At 46.4% G+C, this 26,621-nt stretch overlaps 1 protein-coding gene and 1 non-coding gene across 6 annotated transcripts in view; both read left to right on the plus strand.

Annotated features, from left to right (window-relative positions):
* Nucleotides 1–1,045: 1,045 nt before the first annotated feature.
* LOC115935440 (U6 spliceosomal RNA) lies at nt 1,046–1,147 on the plus strand. Its single transcript, XR_004071072.1, has one exon. It is a non-coding gene; the product is annotated as a U6 spliceosomal RNA (small nuclear RNA).
* A 10,325-nt stretch (nt 1,148–11,472) lies between these two features.
* The window catches only part of WIPI2 (WD repeat domain, phosphoinositide interacting 2), a 41,323-nt gene continuing 26,174 nt past the window's right edge, over nt 11,473–26,621 (plus strand). Inside the window, exons 1-3 of one of the 5 annotated variants that reach the window (XM_019031402.4) lie at nt 11,517–11,786; nt 14,417–14,470; nt 20,879–20,961. In XM_019031402.4, coding sequence (XP_018886947.1) covers nt 11,713–11,786; nt 14,417–14,470; nt 20,879–20,961 — 211 coding nt within the window. In that variant the 5' untranslated portion in view covers nt 11,517–11,712. Of the gene's footprint in view, nt 11,787–14,416; nt 14,471–20,878; nt 20,962–26,621 lie in introns of all 5 variants that reach the window. The other 4 variants (XM_019031400.4, XM_019031403.4, XM_019031404.4 and 1 more) reach the window with 4 other exon arrangements.

A 26,621-nucleotide genomic window follows, 5' to 3' on the forward strand; every position in this document is an offset into this window, starting at 1 on the left:
AAGCTGGTCCTAAAATTCCTACGAAAATTAAGAAACCTGGAATAGCTAAAACAATCTGGAAGACAGACGTACCAAGTTAGAGGTCTCACACTTCCCAGTTTTAAAACTTACTGCAAAGCTACGGTAATCAAGACAGTGTGGTACTGGCATAAGGATAGACATTAGATCAATAGAATAGAACCAAGAGTCCAGAAGTAAGCCCTTATGTTTTTGACAAGTGTTTCAATTTGAGGGGGAAAGAATTGCCTTTGCAAACAAATGGTGCTGGGAAAACTGGATCATGACCATTTTTTCTGATAGTAACTCAGCTGTTAATTTTATTGAACGTCCCTTGTATGTGATGAGTTACACTTTTCTTGCTACTTTCACGATTCTTTTTGACTTTCAACAGTTTGACTATCATGTGCCTAGCTGTTAATCGTTTTTTAGTTTATCATACTTGGAGTTCATCAAACTTTTTGAATATTTAGACTAATATTTTTTAAATCGAATTCAGGAAGTTTTCACCCTCTATTTCTTCTAATATTCTTTTTCCCCCTCTTCTCAATCCTATCCTTCTGGGATTCCCATTATGCATATACAGATATTCCTCAACTTACAATAGAATTATGTCTTGATAAACCCATTTTAAGTTGAAAATATCATAAGTCAAAATGCATTCAATACACCTAGCCTGGCAAACATCATAGTTTATGGCCGGGTGCAGTGGATCACGCCTGTAATCCCAGCACTTGGAAAGGCTAAGACAGGAGGATCACTTGAGCCCAGGACTTTGAGATCATCCTGGGCAACATAGGAAGACTCTGTCTCTACAAAAGAAAAAAAAAATTATATTAAACAATATGGCACTTCTGGAAATCAGATTCCTCTCTCCCCACTCCCTGGGGTTTGCTGTTGTTGTTGCTTGTTGCTGCTGGTGTTTGTTTAGTGACTTTTCTGGACTTTGTAAAATCTGTGTTCTTTGTTCTGTGCAACCACTGAAGACTTTGCTTAGTTATCTCAGTGGTCAGCTAATAACTGGACAGAGATATTCCTAGATGTCTACTTGCTTTGGCAGCACATACACTAAAATTAAAATGATACAGAGAAGATTATCTGACCCTCATGCAAGGATTACACACAAATTCGTGAATTATTCCATATTTTTAAAAAAGGATTTAAAAAATTAAAAAGAGATCTTTTTAAATGCTTTAGACCATTAAGTTTCCCAGCATTTGCTGACAAACTCTGTGTGTGTTGAGGCATGTTTTCAATATACTCCAGCAAGCAACTTACAACTCTGCCTTAGCCTTCATTTCCTCTTGTGTAGACACTCAAGGTCAGCCAGAGGTGAGAGTTTAGGACCTTCTCAGGTCTTCCTGGGTGTGCGCACAGCCCTGTACATACACATAGCCCACTAGATTCTCAGAAACACAGCAGGTGTTTTTTAAAGTATCTTATTGGCATCTCTTTTCCCAGTTATTCCTTTAAAAAATTTTTGATCAAGCCAGGCGCAGTGGCTCACGCCTGTAATCCCAGCACTTTGGGAGGCCAAGGCGGGGGATCACAAGGTCAGGAGATCGAGGCCATCCTGGCTAACATGGTGAAACCCCATCTCTACTAAAAATACAAAAAATTAGCTGGGCGTGGTGGTGGGCACCTGTAGTCCCAGCTACTTGGGAAGCTGAGGCAGGAGAATGGCGTGAACCCAGGAGGCAGAGCTTGCAGTGAGCAGAGATCACACCACTGCACTCCAGCCTGGGCTACAGAGCGAGACTCTGTCTCAAAATAAATAAATAAATATAAAAATAAAAATTTTTGGTCAGTTTCTTATTAGCCCCAACGGGTTATGTTGTGGGAAATAGAGGATTAGGGAGAAAAACAGAATCTACATATCTTACTAAATACAAGCATTGGCAAACATAGTCATAATTAATGGTTCAGAGAAGGAGAGACAGTAAAGGAATTTTTTTCTTTTCAACTTTGCTCAAGAGGGGGATGTCTGGAGCCCATTCCTTTGGCTTCGACTTTTCAGACAGTGTTATCTTGTAACTGTCCTTGAAGTGAGCTGGCTAAGCAGAGGAAAACTTGTTCTTCTTTTCTTCTTAACCCTTGCCTTGCCACAGTTACACCACATCAGGTAGTTGAAATGTTAAACAATTGCCACTGATTGTTTTGGGCAAATGCCTTGGGCATAGGGCTATTTGCACAGATACTGGCAAACTCTTGGATCAAATAAAGACAAGCTTTGAGAATAGCATTTTTCAGCAAACTGGCAGACAAGTCAAATAGTGACAGTTTTTTGGGGATGGGGCTTTTAGGGAGCTCCAAGCCCAGCCTGCCTCTTCCAGTGGCTGGCAAGATGCTTGTTTTCACAGCTACCATGGTTAAAAGCCAGCATATTTTCATGGATCTGGGAGAGAGGGATGCTTTTAGAGCAAATTAAAATGGCACAAAATCAGTGTTTATATTGAGATTCAGCCCTCTTACTTGAACACATCCTCTTCAAGTTGTTGCAGGCCTTTAGATAATTTCTAGGTCTGAAGAAGTTGATTTTGACCATTTTTGTCAACGTTCTCTTTGCTTATATGGAGGAGTGAGTTTTTGGAGATTCTTGCTCCACTATTCTGGAAGCATTTCCTTTTATCCATTCAATATTTTTTGTTTCCATTGCCATTCTTTAAATTTTTTAAATTTTATTGTAAATTGACCATGTGTGTATTTATGGTATACAGCGTGATGTTATGGCTTATGAATACAATGTGGAATAATTAAATCAAGCTAATTAATACATCCATCACCTCAAATATTTATATTTTTTGGTGGTGAGAACGTTTAAAATTTATTTTCTTAACAATTTTTTTTGTTTGTTTTAGAGACAGGGTCTCACTCTGTCACCTAGGCTGGAGTGCAGTGGCATGATCACGGCTCACTGCAGCCTCAACCTCCCAGGCTCAAGAAATTTTCCCACCTCAGCCTCTCAAGTAGCTGGGACTACAGCTGTGCGCCACCATGGCTGGCTAATTTTTAAAATTGTTTTGCCGAGATGGAGCCCCACTATATTGCCAAGGCTGGTCTCTAACTCCAGAGCTCAAGTGATCCTCCCACCTTGGCCTTCCAAAGTGATGGGATTACAGGCGTGAGCCACCACACCTGACCTCTTAACAGTTTTGAAATGTACTATACAGTATTGTTAATTATATTCACCAGGCTGTGCAATAGCTCTCAAAAAAGCACTCCTTCTGTCTAACTGAGATTTCGTACCTTTCTTTTTTTTTTTTTTTTTTTTGAGATGGAGTCTCGCTCTGTCGCCCAGGCTGGAGTGCAGTGGCGCGATCTCTGCTCACTGCAACCTCCGCCTCCAGGGTTCACACCATTCTCCTGCCTCAGCCTCCCAAGTAGCTGGGACTACAGGTGCCCACCACCATGCCCGGCTAATTTTTTCTATTTTTTAGTAGAGACGGGGTTTCATCGTGTTAGCCAGGATGGTCTCGATCTCCTGAACTCATGATCCACCCGCTTCAGCCTCCCAAAGTGCTGGGATTACAGGCATAAGACACCGCGTCTGGCCTCTTTTTTTTTTTTTTTTTTTTGAGATGTAGTTTCGCTCTGTTGCCCAGGCTGGAATGCAATGGCACGATCTCCGGCTCACTGCAACCTCTACCTCCCGGGTTCAAGCGATTCTCCTGCCTCAGCCTTCCGAGTAGATGGGATTATAGGCGCAAGCCACCATGCCCAGCTATCTTTTTGTATTTTTAGCAGAGACGGGATTTTGCCATGTTGGCCAGGCTTGTCTTGAACACCTGACCTCAAGTGATCCACCCGCCGCAGCCTACCAAAGTGCTGCGATTACAGGCATGAGCCACCGTGCCTGGCTCCCCACTCTATCTTAATAGCATTCTTAGGATGTGAGATATTCAAGCTCTTCTGTGTTTGTTTTTGTTTTTGTTTGAGATGGAGTCTCGCTCTGTCGCCCAGGCTAGAGTGCAGTGGTGTGATCTCAGCTCACTGCAACCTCCGCCTCCCGGGTTCAAGCTATTCTCCTGCCTCAGCCTCCTGAGTAGCTGGGATTACAGGCATTAGCCACCACGCCCAGCTAATTTTTGTATTTTTATTAGAGACGGGGTTTCACCATGTTGGTTTTGAACTCCTGACATCAGGTGAACCGCCCACCTCAGCCTCCCAAAGTGCTGGGATTACAGGCATGAACCACCGCGCCCAGCCATAGCCCTTCTTTTTAAAGAAACTAATGCTCAGCGAGGTTAGGTGACTGATGTAAAGTCATATATCCCCGGAGAACCGAGCCAGCGTTTGAACCCCAATACACCTGTTTGATATGAGTGTTCTGCATGTCCAGCCCTTCCTCCACTCATGTACCCTTTCACTCCAGTCCTTAGTTCCCTCCTCCACACCAGCTGTTTATCCCACAAGTTTATTTAGGCACTGATCTGTAGGAGGATTGCTCAGCTCCGAAGCTTGCAAATAAGGAGACTCCACGCACCTGCAGATGAGGGTTCTGCCCTCAGGTTGAAAGCAGAAAGTCTCTTCTCTCTGAGCTGGGCATCGGGCCGGTCACCTGGAGGAATCCCAAAGTGATGATAGAAGGCCCTGAGCATCCTTCCTGCTCTCCATGCCATCAGGAATGTCAGCTGATGCTGTCTCCAGGTGAGCCGAGACATGCAGGTGCATTCCTGCGTCACACGCAGGTCACGTCCCTGGCAGAAACCCAACCTGCTCTCTAACAACACCCTTCTGGCAGTTCCCAATACCACGCAGATGATAGAGCAATTAAACAAAAGCTGGATGAGTGAGCAGCGGCTCTCAGCTCCAGCCCATCCTTGCCATCAGAAAAGGAGGACCAGGGTTTAGTTCTTGAGGTGAAACCAGCCCAATTGTCCCCATGGAACTGATGTTTATGGTTTCTTTTAATAAACATAGAAATTGATCCTCCCAGTCTTTTTTTCTTTTTCTTTCTTTCTTTTTTTTTTTTTTTTTTTTTTTGAGACAGAGTCTCACTCTGTCACCCAAGCTGTAGTGCAGTGGTGTAGTCTCAGCTCACTGCAATCTGCCTCCTGGGTTCAAGCGATTCTTCTGCCTCAGCCTCCTGAGTAGCTGGGATGACAGGCGCCCTCCACCATGCCCGGCTAAGTTTTGCATTTTTAGTAGAGATGGGGTTTCACCATGTTGTCCAGGCTGGTATCGAACTCCTGACCTCAAGTGATCCACCTGCCTCGACCCCCCAAAGTGCTGGGATCACAGGCGTGAGCCACCGTGCCCACCCATTCACATCTCTTTTGACTGAGAACTTTACACTAAGATGAAGGAATTTTGACAATGGGCTCATGCGTTTGGGATTCACCATGTGCCCTATTACCCAGATGGATGGTAGAGTGGCCTACAGAAGGCTACTGAAGCAAGCCTATGGAAGGCTCGGTCGTGACTGCAGCTAAGAGACCACATCCTGTAAGACTGGGCTGTTGTTCAATAATATGCAGTACACGCCTGCAAACCAAGAGTGGAGGTGGTAGTGTTTCCTTGCATATAACATCTAATAACTCACTTAAGGAACTTTTGTTTTCATCTACCCAACTCAGGGCTTACTGGAGTTTGAGATCCTAACACACAAGGAATTCGCTTTTTTTTTTTTTTTTTTTTTGAGATGGAGTTTCGCTCTTGTTGCCCAGGCTAGAGTGCAATGGTGTGATCTTGGCTCACCACAATATCTGCCTCCCGGGTTCAAGTGATTCTCCTGCCTCGGCCTTCCGAGTAGCTGGGATTACAGGCAGGCGCCACCACGCCCGGATAATTTTGTATTTTTAGTAGAGATGAGGTTTCTCCATGTTGGCCAGGCTGGTCTCGAACTACTGACCTCAGGTGATCCACCCGCCTCAGCCTCCCAAAGTGCTGGGATTACAGGTGTGAGCCACCTCACCCAGGCCATGGAATTCCCTGTTTTATCCCAGGGAACAGAGTTGTGGTTCTGGTCCATTGGAAACTGAGTCTACTTCGCGGTCGTTTTGGGATCTTCATTCACTGAACCAATAGAGAGAGAAGGAGTTTCTATTCCAGCTGGGATCATAGATTGTTATGAGCAAGGGAAAGTTGGGTTGCTGCTCAGAATGAGATCGAGGAGAACTATGTCTAGAACCCCGAGGATTCACTCAGGCACCTCTTTATGTATCTTCATTCACCAATAACCATGGTGGGTGAGACATGACTATACAGTGGTAAGTAAAGAAAGGCAGACTTTTTTTTTTTTTTTTTTTTTTTGAGACGGAGTCTTGCTCTGTAGCCCAGGCTAGAGTGCAGTGGTGCAATCTCGGCTCACCACAACCTCTGCCTCCTGGGTTCAAATGATTCTCCTGCCTCAGCCTCCCAAGTAGCTGGGACCACAGGCGCCCGCCACCGCGCCCGGCTAATTTTTTGTATTTTTAGTAGAGACGGGGTTTCACCATGTTAGCCAAGATGGTTTTGATCTCCTGACCTCATGATCCGCCCTCCTCGGCCTCCCAAAGTGCTGTGATTGGCAGACTTATTAAAGAAAGTATGAAAGTACATTACCAAGCCAGGTGCGGTGAATCACGCCTGTAATCTCAGCACTTTATTATGAATGCAGTAGCTATGAACATTCTTATTTATGTCTTTTGGTGAAAATATGCACTAATTCTACTGTATATGCACCTAGAAATGCATATACAGTGCATTTGGCCGAGTCAAAAGGTATATATATGTTTAATTTTAGTAAATAGGCCGTGCTTGGTGGCCTGAGGTCAGGAATTCGAGACCAGCCTGACCAACAAGGTGAAACCCCATCTCTACTAAAAATACCAAAATTAGCTGGGCGTGGTGGTGGGTGCCTGTAATCCCAGCTACTCGGGTGGCTGAGACAGGAGAATCGCTGGAACCTAAGAGGTAGAGGCTGAGGTTACAGTGAGCCAAGATCGTGCCACTGCACTCCAGCCTGGGCGACAAGAGCAAAACTCCATTTAAAAAACAAAAAAACAAACAAAAAAAACAAACCTTTAGTAGGTAGTGCCCAAGTTTTCCAAAGTGGTTGAAACAATTTAGACTTTCATCTTGCAGTGAGCCGAGATCGTGCCACTGCATTCCAGCCTGGGCAACAGAGCGAGACTCCATCCACAGTGTATGAGAGTTCCAATTGCGCTCTATGGTCATCCACACTTGGGATTGTCAGTTGCTTTAATTTTAGCCAGTTTGGTGGATGCTTGGTAATACCTCATTTGCCCTTAATTTGCATTTTCTTTTTTTGTTTGTTTGTTTGGTTTTTTTGAGATGGAGTCTCGCTCTGTCACCCAGGCTGGAGTGCAGTGTTGTGATCCCGGCTCACTCCAACCTCTGCCTCCCAGGTTAAAGCGATTCTCCTGCCTCAGCCTCCCGAGTAGCTAGGACTATAGGTGCCTGCCACCAGGCCCGGCTCATTTTTGTATTTTTAGTAGAGACAGGGTTTCACCATGTTGGCCAGGCTGGTCTCGAACTCCTGACCTCAGGTGATCCTCCCACCTTGGCCTCCCAAAGTGCTGGGATTACAGGCGTGAGCCACCACACCCAGCCTTAAGTTACATTTTCTTAATGAGTATTAATGATGACCACCTTTTCAGGTGCTCATTAACCATTCTGATAACCTCTTTTGTGAAGTGCTTGTGTTCAAGTATTTTGCCTAGTTAAAAAAAAAAAAAGCTGTCTATATTTTTCTTATTGATGTGCAGAAGTTCTGGGTATAATTCCTTTGTCAAAAATATATATATTGCAGGCCGGGCGTGGTGGCTCATGCCTTTAATCCCAGCACTTTGGGAGGCCAAGGCGGGCAGATCACGAGATCAGGAGATTGAGACCATCCTGGCCAACACGGTGAAACCTCATCTCTACTAAAACACAAAAAATTAGCCTGGTGTGGTGGCACACTCCTGTAGTCCCAGCTACTTGGGAGGCTGAGGTAGGGGAATCGCTTGAACCCTAGAGGCAGAGGGTGCAGTGAGCCGAGATCGCGCCACTGCACTTCAGCCTGGTGACAGAGCAAGACTCCGTCTCAAAACAAAACAAAACAAAAATATATATATATATATATGTATAAAATAAATATATGTATCCCTGAAGCTTGCCTTTTCTTCCTCTCTTAATGGTCTCTTGAAAATAGCCCATTCTTCTCAATGTTGATGAAGGCCAATCTCCCATTTTGTGGTTACTACTTTTTTTCTTTTGAGACGGAGTCTCGCTCTGTCACCCAGCCTGGAGTGCAGTGGTGCAATCTCAGCTCACTGCAACCTCCACCTCCCGGGTTCACGCCATTCTCCTGCGTCAGCCTCTTGAGTAGCTGGGACCACAGGCGCCAGCCACCACGCCCGGCTAATTTTTTGTATTTTTAGTAGAGACGGGGTTTCGCCATGTCAGCCAGGATGGTCTCGATCTCCTGACCTCGTCATCCGCCTGTCTTGGCCTCTCAACATGCTGGGATTACAGGCGTGAGCCACCGCACCCGGCCTGTGGTTACTACTTTTTAAAGAACTTGTTTTGTTTTGAGACAGGATCTTGCTCTGCCACCCAGGCTGGAGTGTAGTGGCGCACTCATAGCTCACTGCAGGCTTGAACTCCCAGGTTCAAGCCATCTTCCCGCCTTAGCCTCTGAAGGTGCTGGGACCACAGGCACACACCACCACTCCCGGCTAATTTTTGTATTTTTGTAGAGACCGGGTTTCCCCATGTTGCCTAGTCTGGTTTCATAGTCCTGGACTCAAGCAATCCGCTTGCCTCAGCCTCCCAAAGTGTTGGGATTACAGGCATGAGCCAACACACCCGCTTTAAAGCACCTGTTTAGACTACTTTGTTTATCCCAAAATCATGAAGGCATTCTCTTGTTTCCTTCTAGAAATTCTATTGTTTTTACCTCTCACATCTAGGACTGTAATCCATCTCAAATTAATTTTTGAATGTGGTGTGAGGTAGGGGTATTTATTCCTTTTATTGAAAAGACCATCCTTTCCTCAATGATTTCCAATGTGTTCTTGACCCTATAATTAGAATTAACTTCTGTAAGCACTCATTAGATCGTTCCACTTTCCTGCCTAACGGCAGACCATTGCTCTTATGGACAATAATCAGATAATGGTCAGTTCCTTGCGTAACAATACACAGCTTGATCTGGCCACCTTCTGTCTCTCCTGCCAAATCTTGCCTTGTGTCTGCCTTTCCACTCTGAACATAGAGTTCTTTGGACAGGTCACACCCTCATCCTCAAGCCCTTCCCATATAGAGTGTTTTCATCCCCTTAGACTAGTTACTCAAACTTCAGGTCTCATCTCTTCCAGGAGCCTTCTCAATAGCACAGTCCCTGTCCCTTAAATCTAGGTTGTGTGACTTCTATATATGCATTCATGGTCAGGCACAGTGGCTCATGCCTGTAATCGCAGCACTTTGGGAGGCCGAGGCAGGCAGATTACCTGAGGTCAGAAGTTCGAGACCAGCGTGACCAACATGGAGAAATCCCGTCTCTACTAAACATACAAAAATTAACCGGGTGTGACGGTGCACACCTGTAATCCCAGCTACTCGGGAGGGTGAGGCAGGAGAATCACTTGAACCCGGAAGGTGGACGTTGTGGTGAGCCGAGATTGCGCCATCGCACTCCAGCCTGGGCAAGAACAATGAAACTCCGTCTCAAAAAAAAAAAATATATATATATATATATTCGCTCATTGTACCCCCGAGTTTCTAATTATATTTATTTAGTTTATTTTTTGAGATGGAGTCTCACTGTGTCGCCCAGGCTGGAGTGCAGTGGCATGATCTCGGCTCACTGCAGCCTTCACCTCCTGGGTTCAAGCAATTCTCCCACCTCAGTCTCCTGAGTAGCTGGGATTAAAGGGCCGTGCCACCACACCTGGCTAATTTTTTACATTTTTCATAGAGACAGGGTTTCACCATGTTGGGCAGGCTAGTCTCAAACTCATGACCTCAGGTGATCCACCTGCCTCAGCCTCCCAAAGTGCTGGGGTTACAGGCGTGAGTCACCATGCCCAGCCTATTTTATTTTATTTTTTTAGATGGAGTCTCGCTCTGTCGTCCATCCAGCCTGGAGTGCAGAGGTGCAATCTCGGCTCACTGCAACCTCCACCTGTTGGGTTCAAGCAATTCTCCCACCTCAGCCTCCCTAGTAGCTGAGATTACAGGTGCCCACCACCATACCCAACTAACTTGTGTATTTTTAGTAGAGACGGGGTTTCACCATGTTGGCCAGGCTGGTCTGGAACTCCCGACCTCAGGTGATCCACCCGCCTCAGCCTCCCAAAGTGCTGGGATTACAGGTAAGAGCCACCACACCTGGCCTTCTATGTATATTTAAATATCTCCCCATTATAACTTCTCTGAGGGAAAGGAGGAGGCCTATTTAGTTCACATGAGAGGTGCGTCCTAAATACTGTTGAATGAATGAATAAATTTAAGGGAAGATTCTGTCCCAGGAACCCAGACAGTATGGACCCTGGAGAAACAGGACGTTTCCAGTCTCAGATCTAGCGCTTGGCAAATAATTATTTCTGAGCCTCGATTTTCAAATCTGTAAAATAAAGATATACTATTCTCTACATAGGATTGTAATGGGCATCAAATAAGATAATGTGGCTGGGCACAGTGGCTCACATCTGTAATCCCAGTACTTTGGGAGGCCGAGGTGGGAGCATCACTCGAGGCCAGGAGTTCGAGACCAGCCTAGGCAACAGAGTAAGACCCCCCCCGCCCCCACCCCATCTCTACAAACAACTTAAAAGTTAGCAGGGTGCGGTGGCATGCACTTGTGGTCCCAGCTACTTGGAAGGCTAAGGTAGGAGGATCGCTTGAGCCTGAGTTTGAGGCTGCAGTGAGCTGTGATTGAGCCTCTGCACTCCAGCCTAGGCAACAGAGCGAGACCTTGTCTTTAAAAATAATAAAATGATAAGGTAATGCGCAGAAGCATTCAGCACAGTGATTGGCACATGGAGGGCCCATTGGGGTGTTTTTGTTTTTGTTTTTGTTGTTGTTTGAGACAGAGTCTCGCTCTATGGCCCAGGCTGGATGGATTGCAGTGGCATGATCTCGGCTCACTGCAATCTCCGCCTCCTGGGTTCAAGCGATTATCTTGCCTCAGCCTCCCGAGTAGCTGGGATTACAGGCGTACACCACCAAGCCCGGCTAATTTTTCTTGTATTTTTAGTAGAGACGGGGTTTCACCATGTTGGCCAGGCTGGTCTCGAACTTCTGATCTTAGGTGATCCGCCCGCCTTGGCCTCCCAAAATGCTGGGATTACAGGCCACCGTGCCCGGCCATTGAGTATTATTAAGAGGAGGGTACGCAGTAAACAGACTCCCGCCAGCTCTGCCCCATGCGCATGAGCGGCCGCGGCTCGCTCTCAGCCAGGCCCAGCGCGCCCCGACGCGTCCCCACGCGTGCGTGTTCCACCGGAACCCAAGCCCAGGCAGGCGGTGAGAGGGCGGGGCCTCCGCAGTGCGACTGCGCCGCTCGAGGCCGTGCGTCGCGGGGGCGGGGCCGCGCAGGCGCACCGGGTGCCCCGGCGCTGGAGCATAAACAAGAGCGGGGACGGGATGAGGCGGCGGTTGATCCCAGGGTGGCGAGTGGCGGCGACCGAGGCGGCGAGCGGGGCCCGGCGCCGACCCTGAGTGCAGCCTGACCCGCCCTCGCGCGCGCGCCCTCCCCGGCCGGGCCCACTCGCCGCGCGCCCAGCCATGAACCTGGCGAGCCAGAGCGGGGAGGCCGGCGCCGGCCAGCTGCTCTTCGCCAACTTCAACCAGGACAACACGTAAGGCCGGGGTCGGGGGTCGGAGTCGGGGTGAGGCCAGGGTCGGACCCGGGCTAGGGGGAGGGCCTCGCTGCCAAGCTCGGCGGCGTCGCAGGCTCGGCCTCCCCGCGAGCCAAGGCGCGCAGAGGCGTCCCCAGGGGCGGGCCCGGGGCGTGCAGGGAGGGACGCCCTCCAGGGAGACCCTCGGGTGCTGGCCTGGAGCTGCGGTCCCGGAGCGGGAGAGGTGGTGGAGAGGGGGCTGCTTTCACCCTCTTGCGGGGAGGCCCCCTGGCTTCAGACTTAACTACTTCTCGCAAAGTTGGGGCCGAACTTTGGGGCTTGACTTGTCTTGGCCGCCTGTGGAGCGCTGGGAGTGGGTCGCTTCCTCCTCTCGTCTCCTCTTCCCGCTGCTTGCTCAGCGTCTCCCACTCACTCTCCTTTGAATCAGGCCCTTCTCCTTGTCTTTTCATCGTCTTAAGACCCTTCTCTCTCTCTTGATTTTCTTTTCTTCGTTTCTCACTGTTTTTTTTGTTTGTTTTTGTTTTTTGGGGTTGGTTTTGTTTTGAGACAGAGTCTTGCTCTGTTGCCCGGGCTGGAGTGCAGTGGTGCGATCTCAGCTCACTGCAACCTCCGCCTCCTGGGTTCAAGCGATTCTCCTGCCTCAGCCTCCCGAGTAGCTGAGACTACAGGCACGCGCCACTGCGCCCAGCTAACTTTTTTGTATTTGTAGTAGAGACAGGGTTTCACCATGTTGGTCAGGCTGGTCTCGAATTCCTGACCTCAAGTGATCCGCCCACCTCAGCCTCCCAAAGTGCTGGGATTACAGGTGTGAGCCACCGTGCGCGGCCCTCACTGTTCTTTTTGGGCCATCAACTTTGATGTCTTCTCCAGCAAATAACAAACTTAGCAATAACCTTGGCATCTGAGCTAGCTAGGGAGAAACTGAGCCCAGAGAGGCGTTACGGACCAGTGCCCCAGGAGTCTCAGAGCTCCAGCGGGTGGGTCATCCTCAGGGCAAGAGAAGGCCTTAATGCCAGCCCGTGCATTCGGAACGCTGTTTGTCCACACTGATACGGGTTGGACGCTGCCTGGGAGGAGGACTTGTGGGGATGGTTAATAGATGAGCGAGCTTTCTGGAGAGAGAAGGGTGAGTTATGGGGTTGGCAGGGAGGAGGGCCATCTTGGAAGTGAGTAAGAGGAAGTGAGGAAAGAGAAGGAGTAGGGCATTTGGCATCTTACTAAGTCATTGGTTGAGTTGTTACTGGCTGAGTGGAATTAACAAAGCAGAAGATAAGATTCTTTAGGAAATTAAAAGTGAATTGTAGAATGGCCAACACTCAGTGGGTGGTGTACAGCAGGCGCTCAATAGCACCTCCCCAAAGCTGTGAAGACAGTCGCACAGTGGGACTGTATTGAGAGTCGGAAGGGGCAAATCACCTCATCCAGCTACAGATGAGGAAATCCTTCCGAAAGGCTCCAAGCTGGCCTGGGTCTTGGAATTGGTGGACCGGGGCGGAGCGGGGGCAAGAGTAGAATCTAGCCTCCTGAGCTCTCTTCCAATGTTCTTTCTGATCTGCCATGCTGTTTTTTTTTTTTTTCTGTTTGCAGAGTAGAATTCTGAAGACAGTGAATTTAGAAATAATAGCATAACAACGTGTAAAGATGAAAACTCCCAAGTACTGTAGTGTTCTGTGTGACCAAAAGCCAGAACAACAAACAATTCGGACAACCTGTTGCAGTTGAAGTGCAATAGACTATGTTAATCCAGATAGAGAAAAGGACACATCCCAAACCCATTCTGATTTCGTTTTTAAGCCCAAGGCCACAGTATTTTGAGACCAGTAAGAAATGGTAGTAGTAGTAGGGTGGTTTATGCCTTGTATAAATTAGAGAGTTTCCAAAACGTTGTCGGCCACTCTTTCAGTTTTTCACTAATTATTTCTATCAGAATGAAATCAAATAGAGAAAAGCATTCTCTTTTACTGTTACTTCAGCTGGACTGCCATGTTCCCTGTGTCACAGAAGAGTGTCACTCTGGCCTGAAATAGGACCTTTTCACACTTGGACGTTTTCACACTTACCCACTTCTCCATGCTCCCCGAAGTTATTACAGTTCAAGAGATTTCTGTTACTTTGAGATTTCATAACTTTGACTTGCCAGAGAGACCTTGATGTAGTGTAAACCTAAATTGGAATGAATAGTAAGCTAGGATTATACTAGAAGTTGACTGGGTTAAAATGACGGTAATTTGTTTTAAATCTACACTTGAATAGAGAAGTTCCCGGAGAGAGCTTTTATGGCTTATACGTTTTCCTCCCTTCTTAATCTCCAGAATTTATTGAGGAGCACAATTTTTAGCAAGTGAAAGAATGACCGTCTAGAACTCACATTTACTGTATGCAGTGAGAAAATTTGGAAGCCAGTTCACTTACTAGAATGTATATGTTACAGGGTCATTTCCCTTTTTTTTGTCTTTTAAATTCTTTTTGTATTTGTTACATACCAAACTATAACTGTCCTGCCTTTCTTCTTGTACTGGTAATATGATTTCCAATGTCGTACTTTTTCGTGATTCCTATCCTAAAAGTGTGCATCAGTTTTATTTGTTTTTTACCATTTGTTTTTTGTTTTGTTTTGTTTTTTTACCTAGAGAAGTGAAAAGGGCATCAAGAGCAGCTGGTCTTGGCCGTCGCGCTGTTGTCTGGTTAGTTCCAACCCTGGTTTCTGAAAGTATCACCTTGGAAGGCTTATGTTAGAGGACTTTTTTGGCTTTTTGAAATTGAAGTGAACCAGTTAATAAGTGGGAGAGGATCACTTGAATCTGAAATGGAAATATCAAGGACTACATTTTTCCAGTGGATACCACAGCTTGTGGGAAGTTAGTGATGTAGCAATGTCTGTTTTAAATGCCATGTCTAAAAGGGATGGAATGAAGAAAGGGACTTGACTTTCCAAGTCTTGTGTTTGTAGAATTGATGTTATGAAGTGTGTGGAGACAGTAGGAGAAAACTGTTGTTTTCTTCCGCCATGTCTCTTCTAGGCTATGCTTATTGTGCTGGGAAGGTACTGCTCTCCTCTGTTTGTTCATCTGTAAATCAAGGGTTTGGGTTTTTGTTTTTGAGATGGAGTCTCACTGTTGCACAGTTTGAAGTGCAGTGACATAGTTATAATGATCATAGCTTACTGCAACTTTGAGTTCCTGGGCTCAAGCAGTCCTCCTGCCTCAGCCTCCCGAGAAACCGGGACTACAGGCATAGGCCCCACACCTGGCTAATTTTTTTTTTAGTTTTTGTAGGCACAGGGTCTTGCTATGTCGACCAGGCTGGTCTTGAACTCCTGGCCTCATGCGATCTTCCTGCCTCAGCCTCCAGAGCATTGGGATTACAGGTGTGAGTCGTTGTGCCCAGCCTGAAGATGGTTTCTAAGATCCTTCACCCTTAAAGTTTTAAGTCATTCTGCCTGCTATGCAAAGGATATGTTTGAGGAGGGCAGGGGGTGACTTAGGAAGATATCGTCCAACAGCAGTGACCAGTGGGGAGGAGACTGTCTCGCCATCAGGACTTGTGTGACCCACAGGATGTGCATCATGCAGCCGAGGGAGAACTTAGGTGATGCCCAGTTTCTGGCTTGGGTTCTGGGTGAATGTGATAGCATCATGGTGAAAAAGCCGAGAAGGAGAGAACTCTGCTCGGGGATACTGATGAGTTGGAAAGGCCACAGCGATATGGAGGTGGAGGATGTGAGGTGGAGCGGGGATGGGGGTGGGCCGTCCATAGCCCTGAAAGAGAGGGCACCAGGGCCTCCCAGGTCTGGGCTGGCAGCCACAGTTGAGGTTGCTTTTGGTTTACAGTGTGGGGCTCTATCCACCTAAGCACGCAATCAAGTATGGCTTCTCTGCAAAGATGATGAAGAAGGAGTCTTTACGGACTGACGATTAGGGAAGGGGGAGAAAACGAAAATAAGCAAAAAATCTGACTCACATCTTCATTTTTGAGTGGCAGTCACTGTCTCTTTGATGTTGAATGTTCAAGTTTAAAATCATTGACGGAGACTTTCAGGTAAAAATGATGGATCAAACATAAGCATTTATTTTGGTTCCATCCCCAGACCCTAATAAAATGTTAATCAGTAAAATGTCAAAAAGATACATTTTCTAGTTTTAAACATTTCTTAATTTTTTATTTTTGTAGAGATGGGGTTTCACTTTGTTGCCCCGACTGGTCTCAAACTCCTGGCTTCAAGTGATCCTCCCGCCTGGGTAGCTCAGATTGCAGACGCAAGCCACCACCCTTGACCTCAAAAAGATATTTTAAAAGGCTTAAACTCATAGGATAGAAAGAATGAGAAGGGAGATATTAGCCAGTTTGGAAGCTAGCAAGTGGTAAAGGAAGTGGGATCTCAAATTGCTAGTGAAGAAAGCAGAGAACCAACCTAGTTTAAACTGCAGAATCCCCGCCAGGCTCAGGAATGGGCAGTCCAGGGCTCCAGAGGCGGGCTTGTGGGGCCGTGAAATGAGGAGGATGTGTTCAAGTGCGTTTAAAAAGCAGTGACTCTGTCCTTCCCTAGAGAAGGACAGGCCTCCTCTCTGGGGCGGGTAGAGCAGGGTCTCTGGGTTTGGGCACCAGGCACACTTGAAGGTGGGGATACTGGCAAAATGGGGGATTGAGCCAATACATATTTCTTTGGTTGTGATTTGCTAGTTTTCCCCTTTGTCAGTGAAAGAGCCCACTAATGGGGACAGGCACAGTGGCTCACGCCTGTAATCCTGGCACTATGCGAGGCCAAGGTGGGAGGATCCCTTGAGTTCAGGTGTTCAAGACCAGGTTGGGCAACACCGGGAGACCTTGACTCTACACAAAACAAAAATTAGCCGGGTGTGGTGGCACGCGCCTGTGGTCCCAGCTACTCGGGAGGCTGAGATGGGAGGATCCCTTGAGCCCAGGAGGTTGGGGCTGCAGTAAGGCGAGATCACACCACTGTGCTCCAGCCTGGGTGGCAGAGTGAGACCCTGTCTCAAATAAATAAAAATAAATAAATCCCACTCTGTTGACTTAAATAAATAAACATTTTTTGGCAATAAAGCTATGTATTAGGGAAAATCTCCTACTTACCTGTTGCTCTGTCTTTCCCATTAGTATGTCTGCCATTTTATGGTCAGGTCAATTTTGAAATTGTTTAAAGCCAAATCTCCAAAGGGGTGTTGAACTTGATTGTTGATGTTGAGACGAAAATATCAATCATATTTATATTTAATACCATTCTTTAAAAATACTCATCTGGCCAGGCACGGTGGTCACGCCTGTAATCCCAGCACTTTGGGAAGCCAGGGCAGGTGGATCACGAGGTCAGGAGTTCGAGACCAGCCTGGCCAAAATGGTGAAACCCCGTCTCTACTAAAAATACAAAAATTAGCCGGGTGTGATGGTGGTCACCTGTAATCCCAGCTGCTCGGGACTCTGAGGCAGGAGAATCACTTGAACCAGGAGGCTGAGGTTGCAGTGAGTTGAGATCACATCACTGCACTCTAGCCCGGGCAACAGAGCAAGACTCCATCTCAAAAAAAAAAAAAAAAAAAAAACTTATCTTTTGCCGGGCGTGGTAGCTTACACCTGTAATCCCAGCACTTTGGGAGGCTGAGGCAGGTGGATCACGTGAGGTCAAGAGTTCGAGACCAGACTGACTAACATGGTGAAACCCCATCTCTACTAAATACAAAAAATTAGCTGGGTTCGGTGGTGCATGCCTCTAATCCCAGCTACCTGGAACTACCTGGAAGGCTGAGGCAGGAGAATCGCTTGAACCCAGGAGGTGGAGGTTCCAGTGAGCCGAGATTGTGCCATTGCACTCCAGCCTGGGCAACAGAGCAAAACTCCGTCTAAAAAAAAAAAAGAAAAAAAAAAGCCAACTTATCTTTACTGATAAAGTGTACTCATACTATGGTATATATATCTCAAAAAATATTTGGAATATTTTTGTTTCCCTTTCTTAACGGATTGGAATGCACAGTTTTGTAAACTGTGGGGTTAAACTTCTAGCTGAGGTATTTAATATCGTAAATCAGCTTCCAAATATCTGAACTTGATTGGCAAAGTCCAGTTTTAACAAATGCTGTGTGTAGGGAGCACAGCAGAGAACTGGGATATCTAACCCAAGGATCAGGGACTAAGGCTCGTTAATTTTGCCCATGGGAGAAGCCCCCTCTTAAGCTCATTTTATACATAATGCTAATAAGCTTGGTGATTTGGTTTCCAAGTCACCAAGAAATTAGGAAGGACAGGGGCTGTTAATGATGGCAGGATGGTCACGAGGAAAAGTGACAACTGTCGGCAAAACAAGAGATGGAAAAATATTTTTATAAACTCAGTGCTACAGGCCGGGCATGGTGGCTCACGCCTGTAATCCCAGCACTTTGGGAGGCCAAGGCAAGTGGATCACCTAAGGTCAGGAGTTCAAGACCAGCCTGGCCAACATGGTAAAACCCCATTTCTACTAGAAATACAAAAATTAGCCAGGCGTGGTGGCAGGCACCTGTAATCCCAGCTACTTAGGAGGCTGAGGCAGGAGAATTGACTGAACCCAGGAGGCAGAGGTTTCAGTGAGCCAAGATCGCGCTGCTGCACTCCAGCCTGCGTGACAGAGCGAGACTCCGTCTCAAAAAAAAAAAAAAAAAAACCATAAAATAAATAAACTCAGCACTACAGTCTGGCTGTTTGATACGGGGTACACCAAACCCTCAGCTCAAAAGAACTTGTCATCCCTTGTTTTAAGGACACAGGAAGGTATACAATTTAAGAACAGTTTGTTTTTTTAATCAGAAAATGGGAGTGGGGGAGTCATGCTTAAAATAGCAACCCTTAGTTATCTGGAAAATGTTTTTCTGAACATCAGTTTCCCAAAAGTTCTGGGTTGCTGAGATTTTGTTTTAGTTTTAGCCTAGGGATATTACTCTATTCTTCTTGGTTCTTTTATTAATTTTCAAAATATTTACAGGTAGTAATACCTAATTATTTCATTGATATAACAATTGATATAACTAATTCAGTGTAGTAAAGAAGCAAAAAATTTTTGCAAAGAAAAATTATATGAGCTGGTAGAGTTTTGTTTCTGTTCTTTTTATGCTTCTAAGATCAATGTGATTTTACAGATTAATACTGATTATAGCAACTCTTCTTGGAATACATTTCTTCCACATACGTGTGAAAGAGTAGTTGGAAATCTCAAGTTTTTAATAAATCACATGATCATTAAAATAGCCCTGATCCTATCTTGGGGTACAAATACTTAGTGTGAAACGTGCCCCTTCCCTGTTTCAGCCTTCTGTTTTACCTCCTCATTTTCATGTTCTCCCAGATGTTAAAAGTGATCCTGGTATCTGATTCGTCTGTACCCCAGTGCTTCCTGCTTGTTCGCTCATCTTTCTTCTGCTGAAAGCTGGACTTGCTTCTTGTTATGCTTTCTTTGGTCAGCTGGGTTCTGGAGAGGCACTTTTCTCTCCAGAAAAAAGGGGAAACCCCTTCTGTGGTGTCCCCGAGGCCCCTGCTGGGAGGGGCTGCTGAGCTGTGGGCTCCTTGAGCCTCCTCTCAGAAGCGGGTGATGAGTATGGACTCATAAACGCAAGGCCATGAAACCAATCCTCTGCTTTTTCCTTGTAAGCCAACGACGGGGCCTTTGATTCCAGACTCTAAGGTAGCTTTGGAGTCCGTTTCGTTTCCAGCCCACTGCTCAGCCATGGCACAGCACAGGGGTAGAGCCACGGGTAGTAAAGGCCTGCAGAAGCACAGAGAGATGCCTGCGCCCACCTCGATTTTAAATACCTTTGTTTAAAATTTAGAAAATTCACTTACTTAACTTTTTTTTTTTTTTGGTTGGAGTCTCGCTCTATCACCCAGTCTGGAGTGCAGTGGCGCAATCTCCACTCACTGCAGCCACCTCCTCCCAGGTTCAAGCAATTCTCCTGCCTCAGCCTCCCAAGTAGCTGGGATTACAGGCGCCTTCCACCATGCCTGACTGATTTTTGTATTTTTAGTAGAGACAGGGTTTCGCCATGTTGGCCAGGCTGGTCTCAAATTCCTGACCTCAAGTAATCTGCCCGCCTCAGCCTTCCAAAGTGCTGGGATTATAGGCGTGAGCCACCGCACCTGGCCAGCTTACTTAACTCTCATACTCTGACATATACTGTGTGTATATATCAGACCACTTGAGAAACCTGAGTTTGTTTTGAGGGAACCAGTAAGGCTGATTCCTTGTGCTTATATCCCAAACTTATATTTAAAGTTTTATAGAGTTTGTTTTTTAGTATTTTTATTTTAATTTTCCCTCCACTTTATTGTGGTGTAATTAAAATTGTGTCTGTTGAAGGTATACAGTGTGATGTTTTATATACACACGTCTTTTGAAGTGATCACCAGTCCAGTTAATTAACATATCTGTCACCTCAAATAGTTACCTTTTTGTGACAAGCACACTTAAGATCTGCTGTCTCAGCAAATTTCAAGCACACAATACCTTATTATCAACTACAGTTACTATCCTGTATGTTAGATCTCCAGAAAGAGTTTTTTGGTTTCTTTTCTTGAGACAGTATCTCGCTCCGTCTCCCAGGCTGGAGTGCAGTAGCAGGATTAATCTTAGCTCACTGCAGCCTCAACCTCCTGTCCTGGGCTCAAGCAATCCTCCCACCTCAGCCTCCTGATTAGCTCTCTGGGACTGCAAGGGCACCACCATGCCTAGCTAATTGTTTTATTTTTAATGTTAATTTTGTAGAGATGGAGTCTCAGTATTTTGCCCAGGCTAATCTTGAACTCCTGGGCTCAAGCAGTCCTCCTGCCTCGGCCTCCCAAAGTGTTGGGATTACAGGCGTGAGCCACCACATCCAGCCTCAGAAAAGTTTTATAGGATTTAAGTAATAATATTGTCTGTATTTTATTGACCTTGTAGCATCTTCCTGTGCCAAGCACTTGATACAAACAGTGTGAAATGATTTGCTCTGTGCTGATTTGTGGAGGGCACGCGGGGAACTTGCTGGGAACTCGCTGGGAACGTGGGAGCTGGTTTCTACATTGTCACTGTCTGCACGTATCAGCTCTTATTTCTGAATTTGGCTTTTTTGCAGGTCCCTAGCTGTTGGTAGTAAGTCCGGTTATAAATTTTTCTCCCTTTCTTCTGTGGATAAGCTGGAACAGATCTATGAATGCAGTAAGTGTTTGCTTTATTTTTCCCCTTCTTTAAAAAAAAAAAAAAAGTTGTACTTGAATTGGAATGCGATCTAAAATTCAGACACTGTGGTTGAAGTCCAGACACCCTCTTACCAGTCCTCTGCTTCCACCTTCATCTCCCCAAGAGGTGGCAACTGGTGACGCCTGTGGCCATCTGCCCTGATCTGTGCATTTGCCTACATAGGAGGGCAGGTAGCGAGGGAGCTCTGTTCATGAGGGTCTTCAGTACATGAGCACATACCATGTGTGCTGGTCTGTAACTTCTCTCCCCTTTAATGCCATTTAAACCGTCTAAATTACTGTCATAAAGGGCTTCCAGAAAATTGAAAATTTTACAGCCCCTGTAGGAACAATTTATTTTCCCGCGTTGGCATTTTACAGCATTGAGGTGGCCTGCGTGTCGGAGAGGCGCATGGAACAGCGGGAGGTCATGCGCTTTGGCCTCTTGCTCAGTCATGTTTTGTGTGGTTCTAGATGGATTACTTCATCTCTGGGCCTCAGTTTCTTTTATTTTTTGCAAAACAGAAATAATGCAGGTCTGTAAGATTATTGCCAGGATTAGAGATTATGTATGTGTGTACTTAACAGTGTGCAAAAATAGTATTTGCTGAGTAAAGCCTGTGATGGAGACTGTGACTGGAAGCTTTGGACTCTTTCCACATGCGTAATTTTTAATTAAGATAGTTATGGATTCACGTGTAGTTGTAGGAAATAATACAGGTCCCTTGCATCCTTTACCCTGTTTTTCCCAATGTAACATCTCGCAAAGCCCCAGTGTAATATCATAGCTGGGATATTGACATCCACCTCTCCTGAGCACGCTCTCCAGTCCTCCTTGTGCTCGTTTGTGTGTGCGTAGGTTCTGTGCAGTCTTTTTTGTTTGTTTTTTTTTGAGACGGAGTTTTGCTTTTACTGCCCAGGCTGGAGTGCAGTGGTGCCATCTTGGCTCACCGCACCCTCCGTCTCCCCCAGGTTCCAGCGATTCTGAACTTTGTGCTGGTGACTTTTAATTATGGTGTTCTCCTGGCCCGCCAGCAGGTGCGGCCTTTCGGACTCCGTCCTGGGCCCTGGCCTCCTCTCTGCAGGTGAGCGTGCAGGTGCCGCTCACCTCCATCAGGGGATGTGTCTGATTCTTCCAAGCAGTCTCTTTCCTGTTGCTGCCCCCAAGAGCAAGTACCCAGGCCCTTTGCAGGGAGAGAGTGGGGCAGCAGAATTTCCATGATCAGCGTCCCTGACTCATGGCTCCTGGTGGCTGGCTTAGGTTTTACTCCTTTCTTTGTCCTTAGACTTGCCTGCTGGTACTTACTAAATCTTCCAAAAAAGCCTTTCTTCTGCCATGGAGGCTGGGAGATGTGATCTGGGCAATAACATAGGTGTGAGCCAGGGCTGTTTATCCCAGGCGCCGCCCGCCTTCCTGAAGTCCTGCCACCTGGCTGCCTTCACGTGAGCCACACAGGATTGCTCCCCACGGTGGTTTCTGCAGTGGAGGGCAGCCTCGTCTCCAGGCTTTTATGAATGACTGAAACTCAGTCCAGATCCAGATGAAGTGCCGGAATTGTGCTATTAAATTGTTGCTGGAGTCACTGTAGTCATCTGTTTTGAAATGCACAGAGTTTTTTTCCGTTGCTGGGGGCCAGTGCTTATAAAGAGTGGAAGAATGCCAAAACCTGGTCTTTCCTTTTCCTCAAATTGAAGTTTAGTTACTGGCTTCTAGTGACTTATTTCCCAGAGATTTTTAGTGGAACAAAATGGGATGTCTTGATAGTATCTTTTAGAGTGGATATTGGCCGGGCGCAGTGGCTCACGCCTGTAATCCCAGCACTTTGTAAGGCCAGGACAGGCGGATCACATGAGGCCAGGAGTTGAAGACGAGCCTGGCCAACATGGCACAACCCTGTCTCTACTAAAAATACAAAAAAATTAGCCAGGCGTGGTGGCACACACTTGTAATCCCAGCTAATAGGGAGGCTGAGGTACGAGAATCACTTGAACCCAGGAGGCAGAGGTTGCAGTGAGCCAAGATTGTGCCATTGCACTCCAGCCTCGGTGACAGTGACACTCTGTCTTAATAAATAATAAAAAATAAAGAGTGGATGTTTCCTGACCAACATGGTAAGGTGGGTGCGTGAATGTCTGTGTTCTTCTTAGTGAACTTTGGCCCTTAAAAATAGATGATGAAATGGACAAAGAATGTTTTGAGGGTTAATACTTTAAACTGATCTATTACGTTGTTCTATTCCTAGAATATTATCTGCCTTTCCTCTTTCACATTTTTTTTTTTTTTTAGTAGATAAGAGAATGTCTCTTAGAAAACAGGTTAGCTACTAAGTGAAATGTCAAGATTGTTTTCTAGCGTTTTTCTATAGGTAGACTCAGAGGAAAGAATGTTTCTTCATGTCTCAGTATTTAGTTCAGGCTCAGTATTGACGTCTACCCTCAAAACTTTTAACAATCCATCATAAAATCAGATCTTTGCTGTCACTCACTGTGGCTGTTACAGAAAGAATGGGCCAGAGCTGGTCTTAGAGAAAAACAAGATGGACAGGTACTTGTTGTTCATTTATTTACTTAGAAAAGAAAATTCACACACACACACAAAAGCTTGGTCTAGCAGTACTGGAAGATAGATTTTTCTACCATCAATGTTGTAATTTCAAACTTGAAAGTTGCGGGAACTGCCAGATAGGCTTTGCACATTGTTTATGGGCGCCTCATATATGTATATATATGGGGACAGAGTCTCGCTCTGTCACCCAGGCTGGAGTACAGTGGCATAATCATAGCTCACTGTACCCTTGACCTCCTGGGCTCAAGCGATCCTCCCTCCTCAGCCTCCTGAGTAGCTGGGACCACAGGCACATGCCACTACACCTGGCTAATTGTTTTTTAATTTTTGTAGAAACGGGGGTCTTACTATGTTGCCCAGGCTGGTCTTGAACTCCTGGCCTCAAGCAGTCCTCCCACCTCAGCCTCCCAAAGTGCTGGGATTACAGGCGTGAGCCACCGCACCCAGCCTCTCGTATGATCAGTGCTGGGATTACAGGCGTGAGCCACCGCGCCCGGCCTCTCGTATGATCAGTGCTGGGATTACAGGCGTGAGCCACCGCGCCCGGCCTCTCGTATGATCAGTGCTGGGATTACAGGCGTGAGCCACCGCGCCCAGCCTCTCATATGATCATTTTCTTTCTCCATGTGCATTTTTGTTGTCGTCATTTTTTGAATATACATAATGCACAAAATGTGGTCTCTTTTCCCTAAAATATTCTACAACAGTATCCTACACTGTTAGGCAAAATAAATGAAGGGTATGGGTTTATTATTTGTAAAAGATCACAAAAGTTTAGAAGTTGGCTTTTTTCAAAAGCTGCACTGTGTGTTTTCTTTACATTTGCTAAACTGGATTCTGAGCTAGGAAAACGTCTCATAAACATTCCGTTCTGAAACCCAGCACAAGCAGACTGCTCCTTAGCTCAGCAAAAGTGACTACAGCCTGCGTTGATTATGGAAGTGTAGCTGTTGACATATAACATGTTTTATCAACCTTCCTGCTTGGCCAAGAAACTAATCATTTACTTTACGGGCCATCATCTGCATCTTAAGGTTTGAGAAGTGGTGTTTTCTGACGTTAGTCTTATTTGACAGGCAGTGCACTGGTTGGAATATTAATTTCAGTGAGATTTATAGTAATGTATCCTACAGAGGAGAAACCACGAGCGTCTCTTGGCCTAAATCTGTGGTGCTGGAATGCTGGCCTCTTACCTTGCATCCTGGCGGAGCCGCAGACACACACGGAAGTGGATTCAAGCATTTATTTCATGGCCTCATTCTTCCCTTCCCACTCCAGAGCTTCATCGTTGCCAGCTATAAACCACGCCAGCAGAAGCAAAAAGCAACATTCTTTTTTAAATCAAGTAATTAATTTCTTAGATTTTAGTCAGGCAATCTCTAGGAGGGAAGTTTGGCAGAAAGTGTGGCTGAGGCCACCTAGAATGAGTGCTAAAAGCAAGGCCTCATTCCTCCAGTGGGATGGAAGTCACTAAAGTTTACGTTCAGCCTTTTTGTTTTTTTTTTTTTTTTTGAGACGGAGTGTCGCTCTGTAGCCCAGGCTGGAGTGTAGTGGCGCAGTCTTGGCTCACTGCAAGCTCCGCCTCCCGGATTCACGCCATTCTCCTGCCTCAGCCTCCCGAGTAGCGCCACCATGCCCGGCTGATTTTTTGTGTGTGTGTATTTTTAGTAGAGACAGGGTTTCACCGTGTTAGCCAGGATGGTCTCGGTCTCCTGACCTCATGATCCACCCGCCTCAGCCTCCCAAAGTGCTGGGATTATAGGCGTGAGCCACCACACTCTGCCACGTTCAGCCTTTCTTAGTGTCAGCGTGAGTGCCTCTTGGCACTGGTGTCCTGGGACGTGCCATCTTGAGTCAATACATCTGTGCAGTCTGGTTTCTTTGCTTTCTTTTGATTATTATGGCATCTTTCACCTAGCAGCCTGATCCATTGTCCACCATTATTTCATGGGAGGGCTGAGCCAGGTTTGTACTTCAGTTTACTGGAAAGTGATTGTTCTGGGTATGCGGGTTCCATGTATATTTATGTGTTTGAAAGTTCATCTGGGCCGGGCGCGGTGGCTCACGCCTGTTATCCCAACACTTTGGGAGGCCGAGGCGGGTGGATCACCTGAGGTGAGGAGTTAGAGACCAGCCTGGCCAACATGGTGAAACCCCGCCTCTACTAAAAATATAAAAATTAGACAGACATGGTGGCGCGCTCCTGTAATCCCAGCTACTCTGCAGGCTGAGGCAGGAGAATCACTTGGACCCGGGAGTCAAAGGTTGCAGTGAGTCAAGATTGTGCCACTGCGCTCCAGCTTGGGCTGTCTCAAAAAAATTAAAAATAAGAAAGTTCATCTCTATGTGAAGTGTAATAGAAAAATATTAGAGCATCTTGAAATAATACAGTAGGAAAATGGCAACAAACCTAAACTACTAGCAATATATAAAAGTAGGTTGCTTTCTGAAAGGTGTATTCCTGAAAAGATCTAGTCAGATTTGGTCCGTAGAACTTAATGTCACTGCGAAGTGCATCCTTTTGTGTTATGGCTGTTACCATTACTACTACTACTGCGTTTTTAAAACACAGGGTCTCGCTCTGTCACTCATGCAGTGGTGCCAACACGGCTCACTGTAGCCTCAACCTCCCGGGCTCAAGTGATCCTCCCTCTTCTTGCATAGCTGGGACTGACTATAGGTGCACACCACCATGCCCAGCTAATTTTTTTTTAAGAGTTGGGGTCTCACTGTGTTGCCAAGGCTGGTCTTGAACTCATGGGCTCAGGCCATCTTCCTGCCTCAGCCTCCTAAAGTGCTGGGCCTACAGGTGTGAGCCAACATGCCCGGCCTATTAGTCTTTTTTTTTTGAGACGGAGTCTCGCTGTATCGTCCAGGCTGGAGTGCAGTGGTGAGATCTCGGCTCACTGCAACCTCCACCTCCTGGGTTCAAGCAATTCTCCTGCCTCAGCCTCCCAAGGAGCTGGGATTAGAGGCATGCCCCACCACGCCCGGCTACATTTTGTATTTTGAGTAGAGACGGGGTTTCAGCATGTTGGCCAGGCTGGTCTCGAACTCCTGACCTCAGGTTATCC

The sequence above is a fragment of the Gorilla gorilla genome, chromosome 6, assembly GCF_029281585.2.
Source record: "Gorilla gorilla gorilla isolate KB3781 chromosome 6, NHGRI_mGorGor1-v2.1_pri, whole genome shotgun sequence".
Taxonomy (NCBI): Eukaryota; Metazoa; Chordata; class Mammalia; order Primates; family Hominidae; genus Gorilla; species Gorilla gorilla.